This window comes from Lactuca virosa, chromosome 1 (assembly GCF_052849685.1).
Source record: "Lactuca virosa cultivar CGN04683 chromosome 1, Lactuca_virosa_CGN04683_v6, whole genome shotgun sequence".
NCBI lineage: Eukaryota > Viridiplantae > Streptophyta > Magnoliopsida > Asterales > Asteraceae > Lactuca > Lactuca virosa.
In genome coordinates, this window is record NC_136426.1 from 125,812,994 (window position 1) to 125,833,837 (window position 20,844).

Genomic DNA, 20,844 nt, shown 5'->3' on the forward strand with positions numbered 1-20,844 from the left:
AGAAAGGTTTAAAACACTTGTCAAATGTAAGAGTAAAAGTATCCTACTCTTGTACATTTGAAATTGGTAAGTTGTGATGTTTTGGATAAAACAAAGACCAACTAAGGCCAATTGTGTGAAGTGTTTGTCTTGATAAAGAATCCGCACTATCTCTTGAATATTTGGCAAGATAGTCTTATATGTCAAGAGGACAGTGGGAGTCTTAAAGATCCTAAAAAGAATTTCAAGAACTAATCAAGAATAAAACCTCAGGTTCTTCACTAGCACACGACTTGAGGTTTATAACTTATCGTGTTGACATATTCTGTGCCCATTCCAGTTAAAGTTGGCTTTGCATAGGAGTTCTAAAAGTTTTCAATTGGTTGCATAACAACTTGGAATCAATGGCAGGCCCTGTACTGCCGGGTGGCAAGAAGTTAAGATTGCATAAGTTCAGTCCATATGAGTTTGGATTTGTCATTATCTTTGTCTTGTGACTATGGTTTTGACGATTCACATGGATAAGAACACATACACCATAAAATCTAAGGGTCATAAGGTTTCTCTCCGATTCATGAAAATGATGGTGAGGAAACACTTCCACCAAGTAGATTTGAAGCAGATGGCAAAAGGTCTAAATAATTGAGACTATGATTACGGCATCCCTTTTCATAGTTCTGAAATTGTTTAGACACACATGCATGCTATCTAAGGAAACGTGTATGATTTTGATAAAGTTTTATAAAAGCATCTCGTATCAGAAATCTGAACTTTGGTAAGAAAGTCAATAAAGTATTGATTTCTAGAAGTCCAACTAATTTCTGAGTACATGTCAAAGCTAGTGGGAGCATAAGTGTTATGCTAATAATCATTATGTTAATGGGAGCATGATAATTATTGTTAGTGTTGCAAGTTAGCAATGTTAATTATAGAAAACAAAAGTTTCAATTCGTGAGGTTAGTGTGCCGGTTAACCACACACGCTCCACTAACGACTTAAGCAAAGTGCAAAGTGTAATTTCATGGGTTAGCACCAAATTCACATTTTCCTAAGTAACTAAGATTGGGTATTAATAAGAGTTTAGTTACTTAGTATTTATCATTAATACTTTTAATGAAAGGAGAATTATAGTCCTTGTCCTCCCCTTTCGGCTAACGACCCTCCACCAGTCAAGGAAGCGGTGGGTGAGAGTGGACACCCATTAAACTGCCATTTTATAGGCAGTAACCTTATACCCCCCTTATAGACCGGCTTCGTGAATGAGGCCTACTAACGGTAAGACTGACTTTACTCTTATACATATATATAAATGTTATTAACTTATAATATTATAAAGTATAAGGGTTGAATTTTAACTTTTAAAATTCTAAGGGCTAACTTGGAATTAAAGTATTCATAAGTGAAAACTTTTCAAATTCCAAAACTTGAGGGCAAGTTTTGAAACTATTCAAAACTAATTAATTCCATAACTTATGAGTTTAAAGTAGTTTTAATTAAAAAAAAAAAAAAAAAACCCCTTCAAGTTCCATAACTTGAGGACAAGTTATGGAAGACTTTAAACTAATTAATAAAAAAAATAACTTTTTTTATTGTAACTTATGGAACTAATTAAGGTTAGACTTTTTTTTTAATTTAATGAAGAGACTCTTGAACCTCCATAACTTGAGGACAAGTTATGGAGTCATAAAACCATTTAATTAGAACTAGACTCTTCATTTTGTAACCTTTGCCAACTTTTATGAGTTTTATGATTCTTAAATGTGACTTTTCATATAACTTGAGGACAAGTTACAAAAACACACTTTGGAATCAACTCTTAGATTAAAATGGATTGAAAACAACTATTTCACACAACTTTTCTATTAATCTAAGAACCTCATAAGAACAAGATAATTCAAAACATCAATCTTCAAGAAATTAGCATGAACATACAAACTAATACAAATCTTGAAATTATGACAATTATCTTAGAAATTGGATTAGCATGAACATTACCACATCAAAAACAAGTTTATAAGTCCAAAAACATCTTAGGGTAATGTTCCTAGTCCAATTCCAGCCAAAACAATCGAATATATGCATCCAACTCGATTTTTCAGCTACTTTTGCAAGTATAACAAGAAAACAAGCCTAGGCTCTGATACCACTGTTGGGTTATGAACATTCTAACACTCCTAAGTGTACATGCAACCCTAAATACCTTGGATCTATGTTTTCTCTATTATACATACAATTATGAACATCCAAGGTATTATCCTAATCTAGCATACAAAATAATAAATATAACAAGATAGAATACATACCTCTTTGATGTAGAATGTCTTCATGAAGCTTGAGTGCCTAGTGCCCCAAGTGTGACACCTCAAATGGTTCACACAACACCAAATACACTTGGAATAACTTGAGAGAAACTTGAACACTCCTTGAAATCGTCTAGCCCTCACACTCACACATTCGTGCACGATTTCTTCAGCCATGGGATTCTTTTATATGGTGGCTATTAGGGTTACACCATGTAACTCATAACTTTACCCATTCCTTATGCTCCATGGATTTTAACCTCCATGGAGTATCCATGGGTCATCCCATGGACTTAGTCCAACATAAGGAATCTTGGATCACAAGCCCACATATATAAGAATGAATGATTTACACAATCAACTCATATATTTAATTAGTCTCCTTTTGATCACTTAATTAATTCCAAATTAATTCTTGATCAATACTAATTAAATAACCTTATTAATATATTAGAACTTATAATATATTAACCAACCTTAAGTGTTATTTCTCTCATTATAGTCTATCCAAATGCATGATGCCATGCAACCCAAATGGACCATGCCGGGTCGGGTCAAGTCTTACCAATTATAGTTATGGACTTAGACATTAATCCAACAGGTTATTCTTCCGGAATGACTAAGTTATTCAAACCATCCACAGTCGGTCATATGTTGGAAGTAGATATGAATCAAGACTGTCATGGGTTGTCTTGTAGAGGTCCAACTTGGTGGACAAAGTTGTGCTACAACACTCATGAGTGCTCATAAGTTCTGAGTATTGGATTCAACCCACGCTCATTGGAATCACTTCATGGATTTTATCACGAGTGATCATGAGACGATAATATCTTATATTCTTCAAACCTAGAGATATGAGTTGTTACTATGAGTTGGTTGTACATTGATTGCACGAAACCGCATTGGTAACTCGATGTTATAAAACGTGCCTTTGTGAATGATTCAACAAGTAGTAGAACAAGCCATATGAGTCGAAGTTTATCCATTCCTTTTACCTTCGGGATAAAAGCGATATCTGTGGGCCCCTCGATGATTTAATGATGACACATGTGAGTGCTTGGCTAAGCCAAGACTGATTTGATCTGTTCAATCAGTCAGTCGTCATGAATCGGAAATCGGGAAACAACAAATGGACAGAGAGAATGATTGATAATCCATGTCTCAGTCCATATGATATCTAGAATGGAGGAATATATGATCCCTTATCTAATGGACAAGTCATTGACAAAGGTCAGAGTTCATCGGCAAGGTCAGAGTTCGACATAAGCTTTTGAGAGCTACGATTGCTAGTCAGGGTTTGAAGTCATACTCAATAATAGTTTTAGACTTATCCAAGTGGGAGACTGTTGGATTAATGTCTAAGTCCATAACTATAATTGGTAAGACTTGACCCGACCCGACATGGTCCATTTGGATTGCATGGCATCGGGACAATTGGATAAACAAGATGAGGAAAAAGGATACTAGTGATTTATATTAATATATTATAAGTTCTAATATATTAATATATAATCATATTATTTAATTAGTATTGATCAATAATTAATTCATAATTAATTAAGTGATCAAAAGGAACTAGTTAAATATGGACTCTAAGATATATGTGTGTGATGGGCCAAGTTCATTTAGGTTGGGCTAAGCTTTCATGGATAGTCCATGGAGTGTTTAACCCATGGATCATATGAAATGAAAGGTCATGGGTATTAGGGTTTAACCCTAATCTCCACACTATATAAAGATGTCCTTGGTTGGTGAAATGGGCACTAGTGTGTGTACACAAAAGGGCAAGGCCGATTTCACTAGAGAGAACCAAAGTATCCTTATTCTCAAGGTTATTCTAAGTGTTCATGGTGTAGTGTGAACCATTTGAGGTGTCACACTTGGGGCACTAGGCACTCAAGCTTCATGAAGACAAGTTACATCAAAAAAAGGTATGTATTCTATCTATTTTATTACCCAAGTATATGATATTTGTATGCTAGTATAGGGTAATATCTTGGAAACTTCATATTTGCATGTATAATAGATAAAACATAGATCCAAGGTATTTAGGGTTGTATGTGCACCATAGGATGTTGTAGTATACTAAAACCCAACAGAAAGCACATGAATTTGCTTCTAGCTTAATAAAGCTTGACCCTTTGGGCTCTCAAGGCCTCCTATAGTCCAGATGTAACGCCCCGATTCCCAGGTATTGTTTAAATAAGAATTTAATTGGTTTCAAGGCCTACTCGACGAGTTGGTTGCCCTACTCGTCGAGTAGCAACGGGTTTGGTACGCGTGTTTAGTGACCTACTTGCCGAGTCCATGAAGGGACTCAACGAGTAGGAGCTGGCAGAGGAAACCCTAAATCCCGGGGTTTTGCACCCTATTTAAGGAAGCATAAGCGTCCTTTGGCCTCTTTGCAGTTCTAGAGAGCTCTTGAGAAACCCTAATTCGTGTGGTGCTCTATTGTGTGTGTATTAAGCTTGGGAGGAAGATCTTTGGAGAAAAGGAACTTGGAAGGCAAGGGAATTGGAGCAAGGAAAGTGTGGGAATCAGAATCTACCTCATTTAGCATCTTCCAGAGGTATCAAGTCGCCACCTTTACTTCTTTTCCCTTCTAGATCTCTTTTTGGTTGAGTTTGGGGCTTTTATGGATCTTGGAGTTGATAAGGTGGACTATGGGCTAGATCTGAAGTTGTAACTTCAGATCTGGACCCTTCTTAAGTCCTAGAGTCATAAAGTTTCTGGTTTAGGCATGAATGAAACCTCTTTGAGTATGAAACCCCATTGTAAGCTTGGATTTGACATTAAGAGCCTTTGTAGCTATGCATGCACGTAAAGTTTGCAACTTTACGTGAAAAGCATGCGTTAGAAGCTTGGATCTGTAGTTTGGAGCCGCTGCATGGATCAAATGAGTCTGTATGGCAAAAAGGACTGAAGGGACTCGGCGAGTCGCATGGTCGACTCGGCGAGTCATATGAAGATAGGCATGAACTCGGCGAGTTGGAAGAACAACACGGCGAGTCCAATGGAGATTGTCGTAGACTCGACGAGTGTATGAACAACTCGGCGAGTCGGATGAGGTTGCCCCAACTTATGTATGCGCGGGTAACTGTCGAGTTGTAAGAAGGAAGCTCGACGAGTGGCCTTAGGGTCTCGATCGTAAACCAAAGGAACTCGACGAGTCACTCGGGTGACTCGGTGAGTGGGTTAGTACTTCAAGGAACTCGGCGAGTAGCCGGGGGTACTCGGTGAGTCGAGGTCAACATGGACTGTTGACCTTGACTGATGACTTTGACTTTGACGAGGATTTATTAGTTGGCTTATGGGTATGATTATACTATGGTTATAGGTGGTGGAGTTTGTGGCAGTGATCCGAGGGTTGAAGTTTATCTACCGAGTCGACATCTGCAAGGTGAGTTATCCTCACTATATCGATAGGGTCTAAGGCACCAAGGCCGGCCCTTTAGTTGTTATCGTTATGGTATGTTACATGTGGATATGATCTGTTAGATCGGAATCAGAATAGACAGTATGTTATGCTCTTATGATCCGTAGGGATTAATATGTTAGTGACCTGCTAGGTCAGTGCTCTAGTTATGAGAGATTGCTATGTTTGGTGATCAGTGAGATAGATATGTTTGATGTTTGTATATGCCAGTATATGTTAGTTATGCGCACATGGTTAATTGCTTGTTGCTTGGGTTGAGGCGGTCCTGCTTTGTGCTGAAGGCCAACACACCCTATGAGCGGTCCGGGGAGATTGTAGGCCCACGTGGCGGTCCAGTCATGCCGAAGGCTCGGTATAGATTCAGTTAGACTGTAGGCCCTGTAGGGCGGTCCAGTCAGGCCGATGGCCCAGTATGCATGTTTATTGATTGATTATTACGGATATGGTATTATCAGTGTGGTATTGGTATTTTGGGGGTAGCTCACTAAGCCCTCGGGCTTACAGTTTTCAGTTTATTGTTTCAGGTACTTCAGGAGATCATGGCAAGGCGAAGGCGTGACCGTACCGCTCCTTATCCTTATGATCTGGCTTTTGGGACACTCTGATTGAATAATGAATTGAAAACATTTTTGTAAACAATACTATTGGGTTTTATTTATTCTTGAAAAGTTTAAATTTGGCGTAAAATTTTTGGATGTTACACCAGATCTGAGGTCCTAACCTCAAACCATGCTCAAATAACTCAAGGACACAAGATGATTGGAAGAAAACCCTAAAAGCTCCCAAAATGGGATCTAACAAACAAGAGGTTAAGATGAAAGCTTTATACCTATGGATAGCAGCAAATGACATAAGAATGCAAGATCCACAACCTCCTCTTGATTAGATTCACCAACTCTTCCAATCTTTCCTCCAAAAAGCTCAAGAATGCACCAAATGGCCTCTCTCTCTCTCTCTATGCACGAAAAGGGCAGGTTAGGGTTTCTCTCTGGGGAAGGTGGCCGCAAATGGAGGCTATAAGTGCCTTTAAATAGGTCTCAAACCCGGGGATCTAGGGTTTTCACTCCCAGCGCCTACTCGACGAGTCTGCTCCCGGACTCGTCGAGTAGATCATTAAATCCACGTGGCCATCCTGACTCTACTTGGCGAGTTATAGCACCAACTCATCGAGTAGGTCAATGATCCTCAAAAATAAATAATTAAAATATTATACCTGGGAATCCGGATGTTACAAGTATTTTGACACGATGTTTTGAGATACACGATTTATGGTTTCTATATGATGATGGATGACTTATGGTTTTGATATAAATGATTTAAAAAGAAATTTTCGGTCTGTATTTTTGGGATGTTTCACTAGAGGAAAGGCTAAACATCTCATGACTGGCTGGCTGACCCCACACGACTCAACCATGAAACTTCCACCAACCCTGCAACATTCGTGTATGCTAGCCGTATATAACACTGGACCATATAGACTTTTGAATATCTGATCCTACCCTAAGCCCTTCATCAAATAAGAATAGGAAATAAGGCCAAACCAAACATTCTCAAGCTATAATATCTTAGTTATATATAACAATGATGCATACACTAAGCAACTACAGTAATGATGTCAATTCCATAAAAGAAAGGTCTTAGGCTATCAGACATCATATAATAAGGAAATTCTATCATGCAATTCCTAAAGATCCCTAGCCCATCACTAGCATGTTGTTCTAACATATCACAATATCAAATAATAGTATGGTATTTTGGGGTCTACTTATTGGCTCCGGCTGATCGTACACATCGCATCCTCCTTGAGTATTTTGAAAACCATTTGAAAAATCATTTTGAAAATCTTTCCTTAGTTTGAGACTGGATTCACATTAGTGTTCCTCCAATTCACTCAAACCAAGGCTCTGATACTAACTTGTAACATTCGAAAAATTCTTGAAAATTTTGAACTTTTTAAATAACCACAAAACCATTATCCATTACAATTTGTTTTCAAAATAAGTTTCACATCAGAGTTTTCCCAGAAATCATAACACAAAACACAAAACACGAGGAGGTGCACGATCAAGCCTTCGCCTTCCCGCGATCATCTGAGGTACCTGAAACATAATCAAAAAACTGTAAACCCAAAGCTTAGTGAGTCTTCCCCAAAATACCACCACAATACAAATCATAACTATCACACAACAACACGCATACAGAACCTTCAGCATGTCTGGACCGCTACACAGGGCCTTCAGCCTGTCTGGACCGTTCTCCGGGCCTTCGGCCTGACTGGTCCGCCTCGCAGGCCTTCAGTCTATCTGGGCCGCCCTGGGTCTATTGACCTTCAACACAAAGCAGGACCGCCTCAAACCAACCACACACACATGTCGACATATACATAAATCATAAACATATAATCAATCCACAGCTAAGCACAGATCATACAAATCAATAAGCATAATATCATCCTATCTACCTACCAGGATTCAGATCTAACAGATCACTACAGTAGTCAATCATACGATAATCAGGATAACAATCCAAAGGGCCGACATTGGTGCCTTCGACCCATATGTACAGACAGGGAAAACTCGCCTCACAAGTAGTGCATAACTGAGAAGGTCTGACTCCGAATCTCAGCTCTTGAATCGATGCCTACAACCATCGTGACCAAACCCATCAAAATCTCGAAATACCAAAATACCCTCAAAATTCCAACTTGGTCAACCATGGTCAAAGTCAAAGTCATCGGTCAAGGTCAACAGTCCATGTTGACCCAACTCGTCGAGTGCACCTCTTGAACTCGTCGAGTTCTATAGTACTCAGAAAGTCGGGGAAAACCCTAGCCAACTCGCCGAGTTGGCTGGAAAACTCGCCGAGTTTCCCCCAATTTAACACATTCGGATGATTCTTCGATTCCAGGGACTCTAAGGCTCAGATCTGAACTCCAAATGTGTCTTAAAGGATAAAGTTTCCAACTTTATCCTTTGGGGCTACTCCAAATGCTCAAAAACCCTCCCATAAGGCTTGAAAACTTAAAGGCTTAACCATTAAGCACAAAATCCTTGAGATCTGGAACCCAACTTTTCCAGAAGAGATTCTAGCCTAAAAAACGACCAAAAGGTTGGTGTTTTTTAGACATGCATGTCTAATGCATGTCTTGAACCCAAAATGGGTCAAAAAGGGGAAATATCCCTGAAACTCCATGCATGGCATCAAAGCTTGGCTAGAGACCAGATCTAGCTCACTATAAGGTCACCTTGACCTGGATATTCATAAAGTTGCAAACTTTATGAAGTCCATCCATTGCAACATCCAAGAATAAGGAGAAAAGGGACAAAACTCAAGATCTAGTTACATAGATAGATAAAAATCGGATCTTGAACACTTACAATGGTCCAAAAAGAGTGCCAAACTGTAGATAAGAGCTTTGCTTGCTAGATCCTTGCTTCATTCTCTCAACCTTCTCCTTCTTTTGCTCCAAAAAGCCACACTAGCTCACAATAAGAGTTGGAATGAAGATTAGGGTTCACGAGGCCTATATTAGGGTTTAGAGGATGATAAAAAAGCAGCCTCAAAGACTTAAGGAGGTTATATAGGGTGCAAACCCTAAAATTTAGGGTTTCTCATCCAGCCACCAACTCGTCGAGTTTTCCTCACCAACTCGTTGAGTTGGTCCAAAAAAAGACGTGTGGCCCAAAACTTTCCAACACGTCAAGTTGAGGCCATCAACTCGACGAGTTCCAATGAAAACTTGCCTTTTTAAAGAATAAATCTCATACCAGGAAATCAGGATGTTACAAAAGGGCAGACGGGTCGTTAGCCTAGATACACATATTATTGTTGGATCGACGAAAAGTCATGAGCCAATCAGTGGATCGTCGAAAGGTCGTGAACCATTGTTTGTATGCATGTATATGTATTGTGATATATAATATATTGGGGAACTCAGTAAGCTTCGTGTTTACTCAGTTGTGTACAAATGATTTCAGGTATTTCTTCGAATCGTGAGAAGGGTTAGGCTTAGCTGTACATAGGCATCGATATCATGTTTTCCATATAATTTAATTATACTCTGATTTAATTGAATAAATAACCGGGAACGTTACAGATGAAACATGGTTATAACTTATAACTCATAAAAATGATCATTGTGAAAATTTTAAACCTTATTTTTTCTGCACTATATTTACATTTTGCTCAAAAAATTACCAAGGTTCCAAATAACGTAAGACGTGACTTGGCGGCAATGTCATGCCACAAACTTTTCCGAGCATTGGCGAGCCACGTCGTTTGTAAGGCGTGACTTAAGATGACAATTTTTTATATAATTAATATTTTTATATGTATTTTCAACTAATATTCTATTTTATACACATACATGAGTTAAGACGCTGTTTTGGTAAAGCTTGACGGCAGACACAAGCCTTTGGCGCGCCATGGCGGAGTCATGACGAGCTTTTTAGAGCCTTGAAAATTACTTATAAGTTACAGTTTTGGTCTCTATGGTTGACCCTTATATGTATTTTAATATTTTTGGTCGAAGTTTTAAAAAATGATACAGTAGTCCCCATCGTTTCAAAATCCATCATGTTGGTCTTTTTGATTGTTTTCTTCGTTAACCACCGATAGGAAGGTCATTTTAACCTTATTATTATTTTTTATATATATTTTATAATATATATTGTCATTTAGAAGCTTCATAGACAATTTTCATAAAAAAACAACTTGAAATAAAGCCCGACAAAGTAGCACAAATGTTTTAGAAACCGTTTTTTAGTTGAACCGGTTTGATGACCAGTTCCTAGTTCAACTGACATCTAACAGTGGTGTGCGTTGGCCTTTGAGTTTTGTACACTCTGGATAACTTGATCGCTCAAAGTCTTCAGTTTGATCTGTTAATGAGTTGTTTTTTTAACGGGCTAAGTGAAATCCAACTATCCAAATTCAATAAACTGATTCAAACGGTTTTTTACCAGTTCTAGTTCTAACACACTGATTCAACTAGGTTTTTTAAGAACCCGTTCGGTTCGATCCGATCTAGAAATTTGCATAAAACTGGTTGTTTTTGAACCGCACTCGTCCCCGATTTCCGTCCGACCGGTTCAATCGGCCTGTTCGAACCGATTTTAAAACATTAAGAAGCACCATCACTATCTTTATCGGTTCTGTTAGTCTAAACCTTACTATGTCTCATCCTCGTCTCCAGAGAAATGTCGTCGGTATATGTCTTAAATATAATAATGTTTTTGATCTATCCCGACGACATGTCGTCGGTATAGCTTTTTTGATTGAAAATGGTTACAACCCATTGGAAATGACATATCGCCGCTGTAGAGCCAACCTATCTCGACGACATGTCGTCGATATAGGTTTAGCCTTCCGGACGATATGTTGTCGGTAAAAGTTATTAATAAAACTTTATTTTTTTGCGAAAATCATTCCCGACGAAATTTGTGCCAACGACCTATCGTCGGTACAGGGGTACCTATCCCGGCCACATTTTCCACCTATTGCGACGAAGCTATGCCGACCACTCTGAGCCAATGACTTGTCGTTAGTATGACCTATTCCGACGACATGTCATCGGCATACGGTTATCATCACCATAGATAGTGTTCTTGTAGTGTCCCCTCTTTAATTGCCACAACCGACATCCCTACAATAACCAAAGTTCATCTCAAAAACCACAAACTCCGAGCTATGTTGTTACTTTCATGTCGGTGCGTCTGCTCTTATGTTCCTCCGTTATTGTTAGCTATCAAACGAGCTACATAAATCTTGATTTGTTTGTGGAGCTATAACTTCAACCCTATTGTCAGGCCCGACCCAATAGGAAATGTAAGTTGGGGGACGGCCTAGGACCCCGTGTTTGCTTACGGCCCAATTTTAAGTCTACTACTATTGTATATATATTAATATATTATAATGAACAAATAGGTTGTAGAAGTAGATTTTAGACTTGTTGGTAGGCGTGCTTTATAATTATAACCATGTAAAGAAGCCAGGCTCGATCCACACTGTGATTTGCTTTTGTGTGTTCCTTAACTGAATTTTGCTTTTGTAATATATATTTCCACATGTTTTAATAACTAAATTCATACGTTTGATAATCTTTCTTTCTATGAAGTATACCGGCAACAAAATTTCATAAATCAAATTTTGTATACATTTTTATAAATATATTTAGAAAAAGTATATTACCTTGAAATAATTGTCTTTTATAAAAAAAATCAACAGTATATATATATATATATATATATATATATATATATATATATATATATATATATATATATATATATAAGACAACAAATATCATTTAGTTCACTTGGCTGAATGTCAAGCATTAATAAAAAAAATAAGAATGTTTAAGTTGAATTTGTTGGAAGTTATTTATATATAATTGTATTTTTAATAGAAAGAAATAGTTTTATAGTCTACTTAGTAAAAAAAATTAAAAACCTCATATCTTATCTTGAGGGGGATTTATTTTTATTTTTGCCTAGGCCCCAAAAATGTTTGGGCCCTCTTATTTTTGGTCCTAGTTATCTCTCATAGCCCCTAACTTCAACTTTCCCCGTCTACTTGATTTTTGTCACTAACTGATATTCTTTCTCGGAAAAAAAAAAAAAAAAAAAAAAAAAAAAAAAAAAAAAAAACTTAGGTTGATGCTATTCTCATCTTGTGTGATCCTTCTGTCAGATACTAGTGGTTTCAATGCTGCTGGTGTTGAGTTGGTTGGATCACAAGTCCCAATCCATCTCTCAAATTCATATTATAGCTTGTTTTCTTTGTGTAATTTAGATACTCAATCCGGGTGTTATTACTTTTTTTTTTTGGAGTATTTGGCTTCTCAGTCATATTGTACATTGTTTCTGTGCCATAACCGGCCTTTTTTCTTTGGTTTAGTGAAACCCATATGTCGTTATTAAAAACTTCAAGACTTAGTTGAATTTAGTGGTGCACAATAGTTTTCTTTGTTTTAATGAAATTCACATTGATTTTGATTTGATTTTTAAGTTCGGGATTTTAATTTGCTTTTGAATTTAGGTTACCGGTTTCAATTTGGTGTGCACACAGTTTTAAGTGTGACAAATAATCTAAAATTTCAAAATAAAAAATAGAAAAAAAATAAACAAATAAACAAAGAGTTATTTATAAAAATATCATATTGGAAACTTTAATATCATTACACAACCATAATTTTTTGAACTCTATGAAAATAACCAAAATCTTGCGAAAAAAACTTGCAAACTCGCACTATGCTGATTCGGACATAAATGGCATCCCGTTAAACTTTCACGATTATATTTTGTTCTCCGCGGGTTATATTAATAAATAAGTCATCGGCCCCACCAAACAAAACTCAATACTTGTTCGCAAGCGACTATTTTCATCTACAGTGTTGATGTTTCACTCGTTTCCGACGTAAGCTTCAACCATGCCCACTAGATTCATAAATTCTATTCGCTAATTACTCGTGCGGGCCTTTATTTCCGTCTACTTAAGGGTATGGAGATCATAACTTTAAGTTTTTGTGTGGTTGTTACTATGTAGTTGTTGGGGTCCTTAATTATAAGCTTCAACCATGCATACTAGAGTCATAATTTCTACTCGTTAATTACTAGTGAGGGCCTGTATTTTTCTTTACTTAAGGGTTTGAAGATCATAACTTTAGGTTTTTGTTTGGTTATTGCTATTTAGTTTTTGGGACCCTTCAGATTGTAGGTCAATCGTTTTTATCTTGATTCGATTGCAGAGGCAGACGAATGATTTCACAGTAGGGTGTCACAGGAAAGTCAGAGGTTGCACGACAGTAGAAAAAGTAAAAATTGCGAAAATTTTCTAAATTTTTTCCACTGCGTACGGAACAGTCAGGGGTTGCCGGTGCCACCATGGACCCACCCTAAAACCGCCAATGTTTGATTGTGTTTCCATACATCAACACATAAGTAAGTCATTTCCCTAAGTTGATTTCGAGTAGTGGTTATTCTCCAACAGACCAATTTTTTTGCCATTACTCCATGTATTTAAGATAAACGACAATGTACAAAAAGGAAAGCAAGCAGCTTATAATTATCTCCGATCGTGAAGGAGAAGTTATCCTAAGAAAATCCGTAATTTTGCAAAGAATGCCTACTAATCATCATTAATGTTTAATCTATTGCAAAAAAGAGTCACGGTTTGTTCTGTAATATTATTGTTTGACGATACAATCTCTATGAATGTGTGTAATCCCATGTAAGAGTTTGTTCTATAGTATTATGGTTTGATGATACAATTTGAGTGTGTAATCATATAAATATATATTAGAAAAACTTCTCTACAATACATATATAATGATAAGGCATTTTTAAAACAGGATAATTAGGCCCCGTTTGATACGCATCTTTCCAGGTCCAAACAGATCTTTCTGGCTAAATGGACCGGAAAGACTGTTTGATTTGCACAAAAAAAAAAAATGGTCTTTCCCGGTAAGATATGTCTTTCCTAGAAAGCCCCAAAATCATATCTTTCTGGCTGAATGGGCTGGAAAGACAATTATGCACCAAACCCCGTCTCTTTCTTTCTTTCTTGGATTATTAATTTTTTTTTGAATAACTTTTTTAAAATTTATTTTTTATTGAATTATTATTTTTTTTCATCATTCAGCACAGTCAATCAGATATACAATCAAACAGCATGGTTTCTTTCCCAATCAGAAAACTTTCTCAGACAGCACTTTACCAGACAACACTTTTCCAGACAGAAACTATCAAACGGGAGCTAAGGTTTTCTTTGAAACACGGATAATCATCCATATCAATTTTTAAAAAATTGAACAAAACTAGTACCAATCAGAAAGACCAAAATTGTAATTTACTCATTAAATTATTAAGAAAAAAAAAATAGAATACAAAAATGTTACGCTAGATGTCACATTATAACCACCTTATCAAATTCAAATGTGACAGCTAGATATAGGGTAATTCTAAAGGCACGAACTCAATTCCAAATACACGAATGAGTTGATTGAATTCCAAATACACGAATGAGTTGATTGAATTCCAAATACACGAATGAGTTGATTGAATGATAAATGTCATTTACTAAACTTAGCCATTTTTAAGTATATTATATTAAATTTGTCTTATATTAAATTTGTCACGTGGTTATGCAAATTCATGAAATGTTACTCTTCAATTTACATTAAATATCCTTACATTTATATTTGATTTTCAAATCAAACCTTATACTTTTTAAAACTTTAGTTTATATATATATATATATATATATATATATATATATATATATATATATATATATATATGAAAAAATTCAATAGAGAACCATAATTATTGGTTCTTCAAGGAACCAAATCTTTTTTTCAATTTCTAGAGCTTATTCTTTATCGAAAAAAAATCTAAAAATATCTAAATTCATATATTAACATTGTGAATGTGAAAAATATTTTTCGAATTCACCGTGTGAATCCGGATTCACGTTGTGAATTTTCAAAGATTCACATTGTGAATTTGACGTAAAAAAATAAAAAAAAAATCGAATTTCATATCATTGGAAAAATGATAAAAAGTTATGAATTTCTGTATTTTTAGTTTTTTTTTTGATAAAAAATAAGTTGTAAAAGTTGAAAAAAAGATTGGTTCCTTGGTTCCTTGGTTAATTATGGTTCTTTATTGAACCTCACCCTATATATATATATATATATATATATATATATATATATATATATATATATATATATATTTATATATTGGCCTAGGTTATTCTATTCAAAGTAATTATTGTGTTATTGTATGCATAAATGTGGGCCAATCATTTTACTTATTTTAAGAAAGTGATTAATACATATTATTTAATTAAATATAATTGAAAAATACCATCTAATTTAACTAGAAGGGTATTTTAGTCAGTTAACCTAGATTTAATAAAGGAAATTTGCATATTTTAAAGGATCAAAGATTCTATTAATTTTAAAAATCCGATTTTACAAATTATAAGGTTTTTAGTTCGGAATCGGTGGAACGAGGGGTTTGTTCAATTTAGGGTTTTCAGAATCGGTTTTTAGATAAAGAGGGGAACGAGATTTAAACTGGAGAGATACCATGATTATATGGATTATTTTTGGAAGTTATTGAACAAATGACTAACTTACCCTTATTTATTTATTTTATTATTTAATTTTGATTGGCCCACATTGATGCATACAATAACACAATACTTAGTTAAAACACCTGAACCTATATATATATATATATATATATATATATATATATATATATATATATATATATATATATATATATTATCACATAATGATCACCTCCAACAAAAGCAATAATAACCGCTCTATGAGTTGAGATGTTTTGGAGACCAAGCCAAAGTGGAAAACATGTTGAACCATCTTTGCTTGAGATGTCTTGGTAATTCTCGGAATGAGTACATGATATGCCTATCCGATATGAGTTTTTCAGAAAAGTTTCTTCTGTAAGGAGCGGCGCCTACGAGCAGTTTTGTGAGTAGCAGGTTCACAAACCGAAGTTGTTGACGGCGTGATTAAGTTTAGTAACATTCTTGCTAAACTTAACTTTTTTTCGTAATGAGCATTAAACATATTTACCTCAACATTACAACCCAAATCGTCATCTTTACATTCTAATAAATCAAGTTTTTTCTAAAATTTATCGTCTAAATGAAGCTGTACACAATGAGCTTTTTTTCACAAATATATATTGTTTATATTTGTCCATTTATAAAATTAAAGAATATGAATTCTATTTTTTTTATATTAATTTTAACTAAGCCTAAAAAGTAAAATATGATAATGCTAAAAATTCTTTATGGATGATAGAAACTGTATATTAATGAATATGAATGGATTTTTTTTCATCAATTTTAACAAAGCCTAACAGATAAAACAAGATTTATGGTGGTGTTTTAATGACAGATTAATGTGCGTTGCTAATACGACAAAATATTTTAGAAAGGTATATATATATATATATATATATATATATATATATATATATATATATATATATATATATATATATATATATCAAGGAGGTAGTTTTACGTTACGGTGTACCAGTTTCTGTGGTTTCCGACATGGATATACGAATTTAGATAATATTAACGGAAACTCGACTAACAAGATCTAGATTCGTAGCCATCGTTACGGAATACTCGACTAACAAGATCTAAATTCGACTAACATGATGGTGGTGCTCAGCAACCGGAAAAACAGGAATATTACGTTACGGAATACTCGACTACCAAGATCTAAATTCGTGTATATATATATATATATATATATATATATATATATATATATATATATATATATATCTTTTTATTTGGAATTTTAACGAGATCTTAACGAGGAGTTCATTATTAAGAACATATATATATATATATATATATATATATTTCAAATCAATAATTAACTATTAGAGTATAATATAAAAATTAGAAAAAAGATATCTTTTCAAACTTACATCTAAGTTGAAAGGAGTAAAATAAAAAAACATAAAGGAAATTGAAAATCCTCATTCAAAGTGACGGAAGATGATGGGACGGAGACTTTGTTGCTCAATTACACGATTTTATTCGTGTACATAGGGCTCAATTACACGATTTTATTCGTGTACATAGGAGCACCCTAGATATAAAAGGGCAATTCCTAAACTCGTTTTAATCATTATTAGCCTTCGAGTTGACTCTGAGTTCTGTAAACTAATCTCCAACAATCCATCAATGGCGTCCATCAACCGATCACTACTCATCGCTTTAATCTCAATCCACCTCACAGCCACCGCCATCGCCACCGAAATCCACGATCTCCTCCCGGAATACGGCCTGCCAAAGGGCATCCTACCTAACGCCGTCGATTCCTACAATATCTCCCCCACCGACGGCGCCTTCACCGTTCAGCTTAAACGTCCCTGCTACGTTAAATTCGAAGATCAAACTGTCTACTACAGCAAGAACATCGAAGGCAAGTTGAGCTACGGATCGGTCTCCGATGTTTCCGGTATTCAAGCCAAAGAATTGTTCTTGTGGCTAAGTGTTACTGGTATGGATATGGATTCGGGTTCTGATATGCTCGAGTTTCATGTTGGGGCTTTGTCGAAGAAATTGCCAGCTGATATGTTCCAGGATGTGCCCGATTGTAAGAGCAAAGCTTACGCAGATGATGACGAATCCTACTCTCAATCGATTTAAATCCAAAGGTAATTCTGTTGTATGCCAAGTGGATCTCTAGTCTAGATTAAAAAGATACTCTTACTTCTGTACATAAGATGATCGACTTCAATTATGACAGATTCTAAACTTAATTGGTATATAGATGTATATTGATTTAGTTATCTGATTATACGATAATCATACAGATCATCGACACGATTTTAAATGTTGCAACTTGAACGAATTCATTGATTAATATACTTAATTAATGATTTTAGTTGTTTTAATAACTGCATTTAAGACACCCTCTCTATTCTTGACCCCATGATTGATCGTATCTCCAGTTATCAAGGATTATGAATGAACATTGGCAATGGAGGATTCTTCAAGAACTTGAATTTTCATTCATACTATTGAATTTTTTTGCAGGGATTTTGAGCAAGATTTCGAGTCAAACAAATCTGTTACCAAGTGTTTTATGATGTAAGTTCTAAATAGTAAATATTTTCCTTTTGAATGTCTAGTTTCTATGTAAATTCTCAATTGGATTAATAAAAATCTTCTATTCCTTTTCATGTTTCTAGTTCTATCTTTTGTTCAATTCATTTTTCCAAACATAAAATTTTGATTGTCTTATTAGTTAAAGATGAAAACACTCTTTTCAAATTTTATATTCTAAAACTTTCATAATGAATTTTTATTATTATTATTATTATCAAAGTATAATAAGACACAAAATGGTATGAAGCATCAAAGGAAGAAGATACAATTATAAGGATCTAATTGATTCATCAAGTCAATAGGAAACAACATCTAAGAGTACTCCAATAAATTAAATGCTCCGAATTGTGATTAAAAACCTTTGGTTTTTAGAAAATTGGATTTTTAGGTTCTGTCTGGTCTGAAAAACCCGAACCAACCAAAATACCTAAAATGATATCGTTTTATATGAGTTTAATTGATTAAATAAATTAAATAATTGAAATAATTAATATTTATCTTCGGTTTTTATTGAAAATTAAAATAATAAACATGGATTTACGTCATCTTGTATTACTTTTTAGTATATTACTTGTTTTTTTGTTATATTTTATCATGGTAAATGAAAAAACACAAAAGATTAAATTCTCCCTAATAAATAAAGAACTTTTTGCCACTTGTCAATTTCTTATGCATTTGGACACATGTAATTTTGTGGTTAATTCTTAGAAATTAATTTTCACTTGTCATTTTGTGGTAATTTTTGATTTTCTTAATTAACTATCTAATTTTTAGGTTATAGAAAGTAATTAATATGTCATTAATTTGTTTCCCTATATTTTCAAATTTAAATATGTTTCCTTCAATATATAAAATTCAAAATTGACATGTTTTTTCTAAGTTCATTGTAATTTAGGCAAAATGGTCTATATAAAAAAAAATAATCATACTTTGTTGTTTTTTATTGATATTTAATGTTTTCTTTAAAAAAATATTTAAAGTTTATATCTTTATATATTATTTTTTTTAAACAACCCGTGTAGTACACGGGATTCACACCTAGTATAATATTAAAAAACTAGAAAACTGGAAAATCAAAACCGAAAAATCAATAATTTCTTTTAACAACATCAAAAGTCAAATGTTTTTGGTTCATTTTCGTTTTTAGTCAAAAACCAAACCGAACATAATCCTGTTCACAACAATTGAGAAAATACATCATTTTACTATATAAAATTCTATTCGATGATAACGATAATTTTTTCTCAATCTATTTTTAAAATACAATGTCATAATAAGGGAAAAATTGAAAGTAGAATACTTTAATAGAAAATAATGGAACTCGGATGTTATGGTACACAAAAAAAAAAGGAAAAAAAAAACGAAAAAGGACGTTATAAAAGAACAAAGTTGAATCTATGTATTTGAATGCATTTGAATCATGGTATTAGAGCCAATTTTGATGATTGTAAGAAACGATTACGAAATTTTTAATAAATGTTAAACTTGATGGATTTCATTTTTTCATAAAGAGTGGACGAGACCCATCAATACATCATATAAGTATATGATGTTTCATATATATGATGTTAAAAAGTATGAGTTTTTATTTTGAGATGAATACATCAAAATGAAATGAATTTGATTGTTTTCATTTGAAATTTGTTATCGTGTAGTTGATTCATTGATATAGAAATGTCACGGTCTCTACCGTAAGACAATTTTTCTTATTGAATTTATAAGGTGTTTATGGAATAATTTCATGCAAATATTAATGGAATCCCAATACCAATTGCTCCAAAGGAAGACAACAATTTGGCAAGAGTTATGATACACGGTGACATTTATTTAATCTTGGAATGGTCAATCATGTTTTATCTCTTTTAAAGATGACTTCTCTCATATTTACTTGATAAATGAGTTATCAAAGTCATGCGACTTGTTCAAGTCTTTTAAGACCAAAGTTGAAATCAACTAGAAATGTTAAGGCATCTGTGGATCCATTTTTTCTTGCTACCTTCTACATGAATTCTTTAAAATATTTTATATGCGGTATGATTCGAAGCTCAATATGACCCACAACAAACTTTTTTCTTCTATTGCGCCCAATAAAAGGAGAATGTCAGGAAGGCTCACAATTAGGCCTTGTGGTATACATACCACAATTAGGCCTTGCGGTATACATACCACGAGAAAACTTCGTGCACACCACCCCGACATTCCGTTGTCGGGCATGGTCGTTGTTCTTCGTGTTCCCGACGACGAATGTAAACGGAATCGACGATTGGTTATTGATTTGTGACCGTTGAACGGTCATTTGGCCTTTTTTTTTCAAACTCAATTCAATACACAAATAAATAAACCTTCTATTTTCACCAAAACACACCTTCATTCTCTCGCAAAACCTTCATTCTCTAAAACCACAAAACACATACACATGGATTCCACAAAACATATGTAATTTTTAAAAATTTT

The 20,844-nt window shown here is 34.4% G+C and overlaps 1 protein-coding gene across 2 annotated transcripts; it reads left to right on the forward strand.

The window, feature by feature from the left end:
• Window positions 1-17,362: 17,362 nt before the first annotated feature.
• On the forward strand, window positions 17,363-18,464 carry LOC145157845 (DUF538 family protein, putative (Protein of unknown function, DUF538)). Of its 2 annotated transcripts, none has more exons than XM_079076831.1 (2): window positions 17,363-17,936; window positions 18,234-18,464. In XM_079076831.1, the coding sequence occupies exon 1, from the start codon at window positions 17,461-17,463 to the stop codon at window positions 17,926-17,928; it is 468 nt and encodes a 155-aa protein (XP_078932957.1). In that variant the 5' UTR covers window positions 17,363-17,460; the 3' UTR covers window positions 17,929-17,936; window positions 18,234-18,464. The 2 variants fall into 2 exon arrangements, with proteins under 2 accessions (XP_078932957.1, XP_078932953.1); XM_079076827.1 differs by having other exon boundaries at window positions 17,366-17,936; window positions 18,319-18,464.
• The last annotated feature ends 2,380 nt before the right edge of the window (window positions 18,465-20,844 follow it).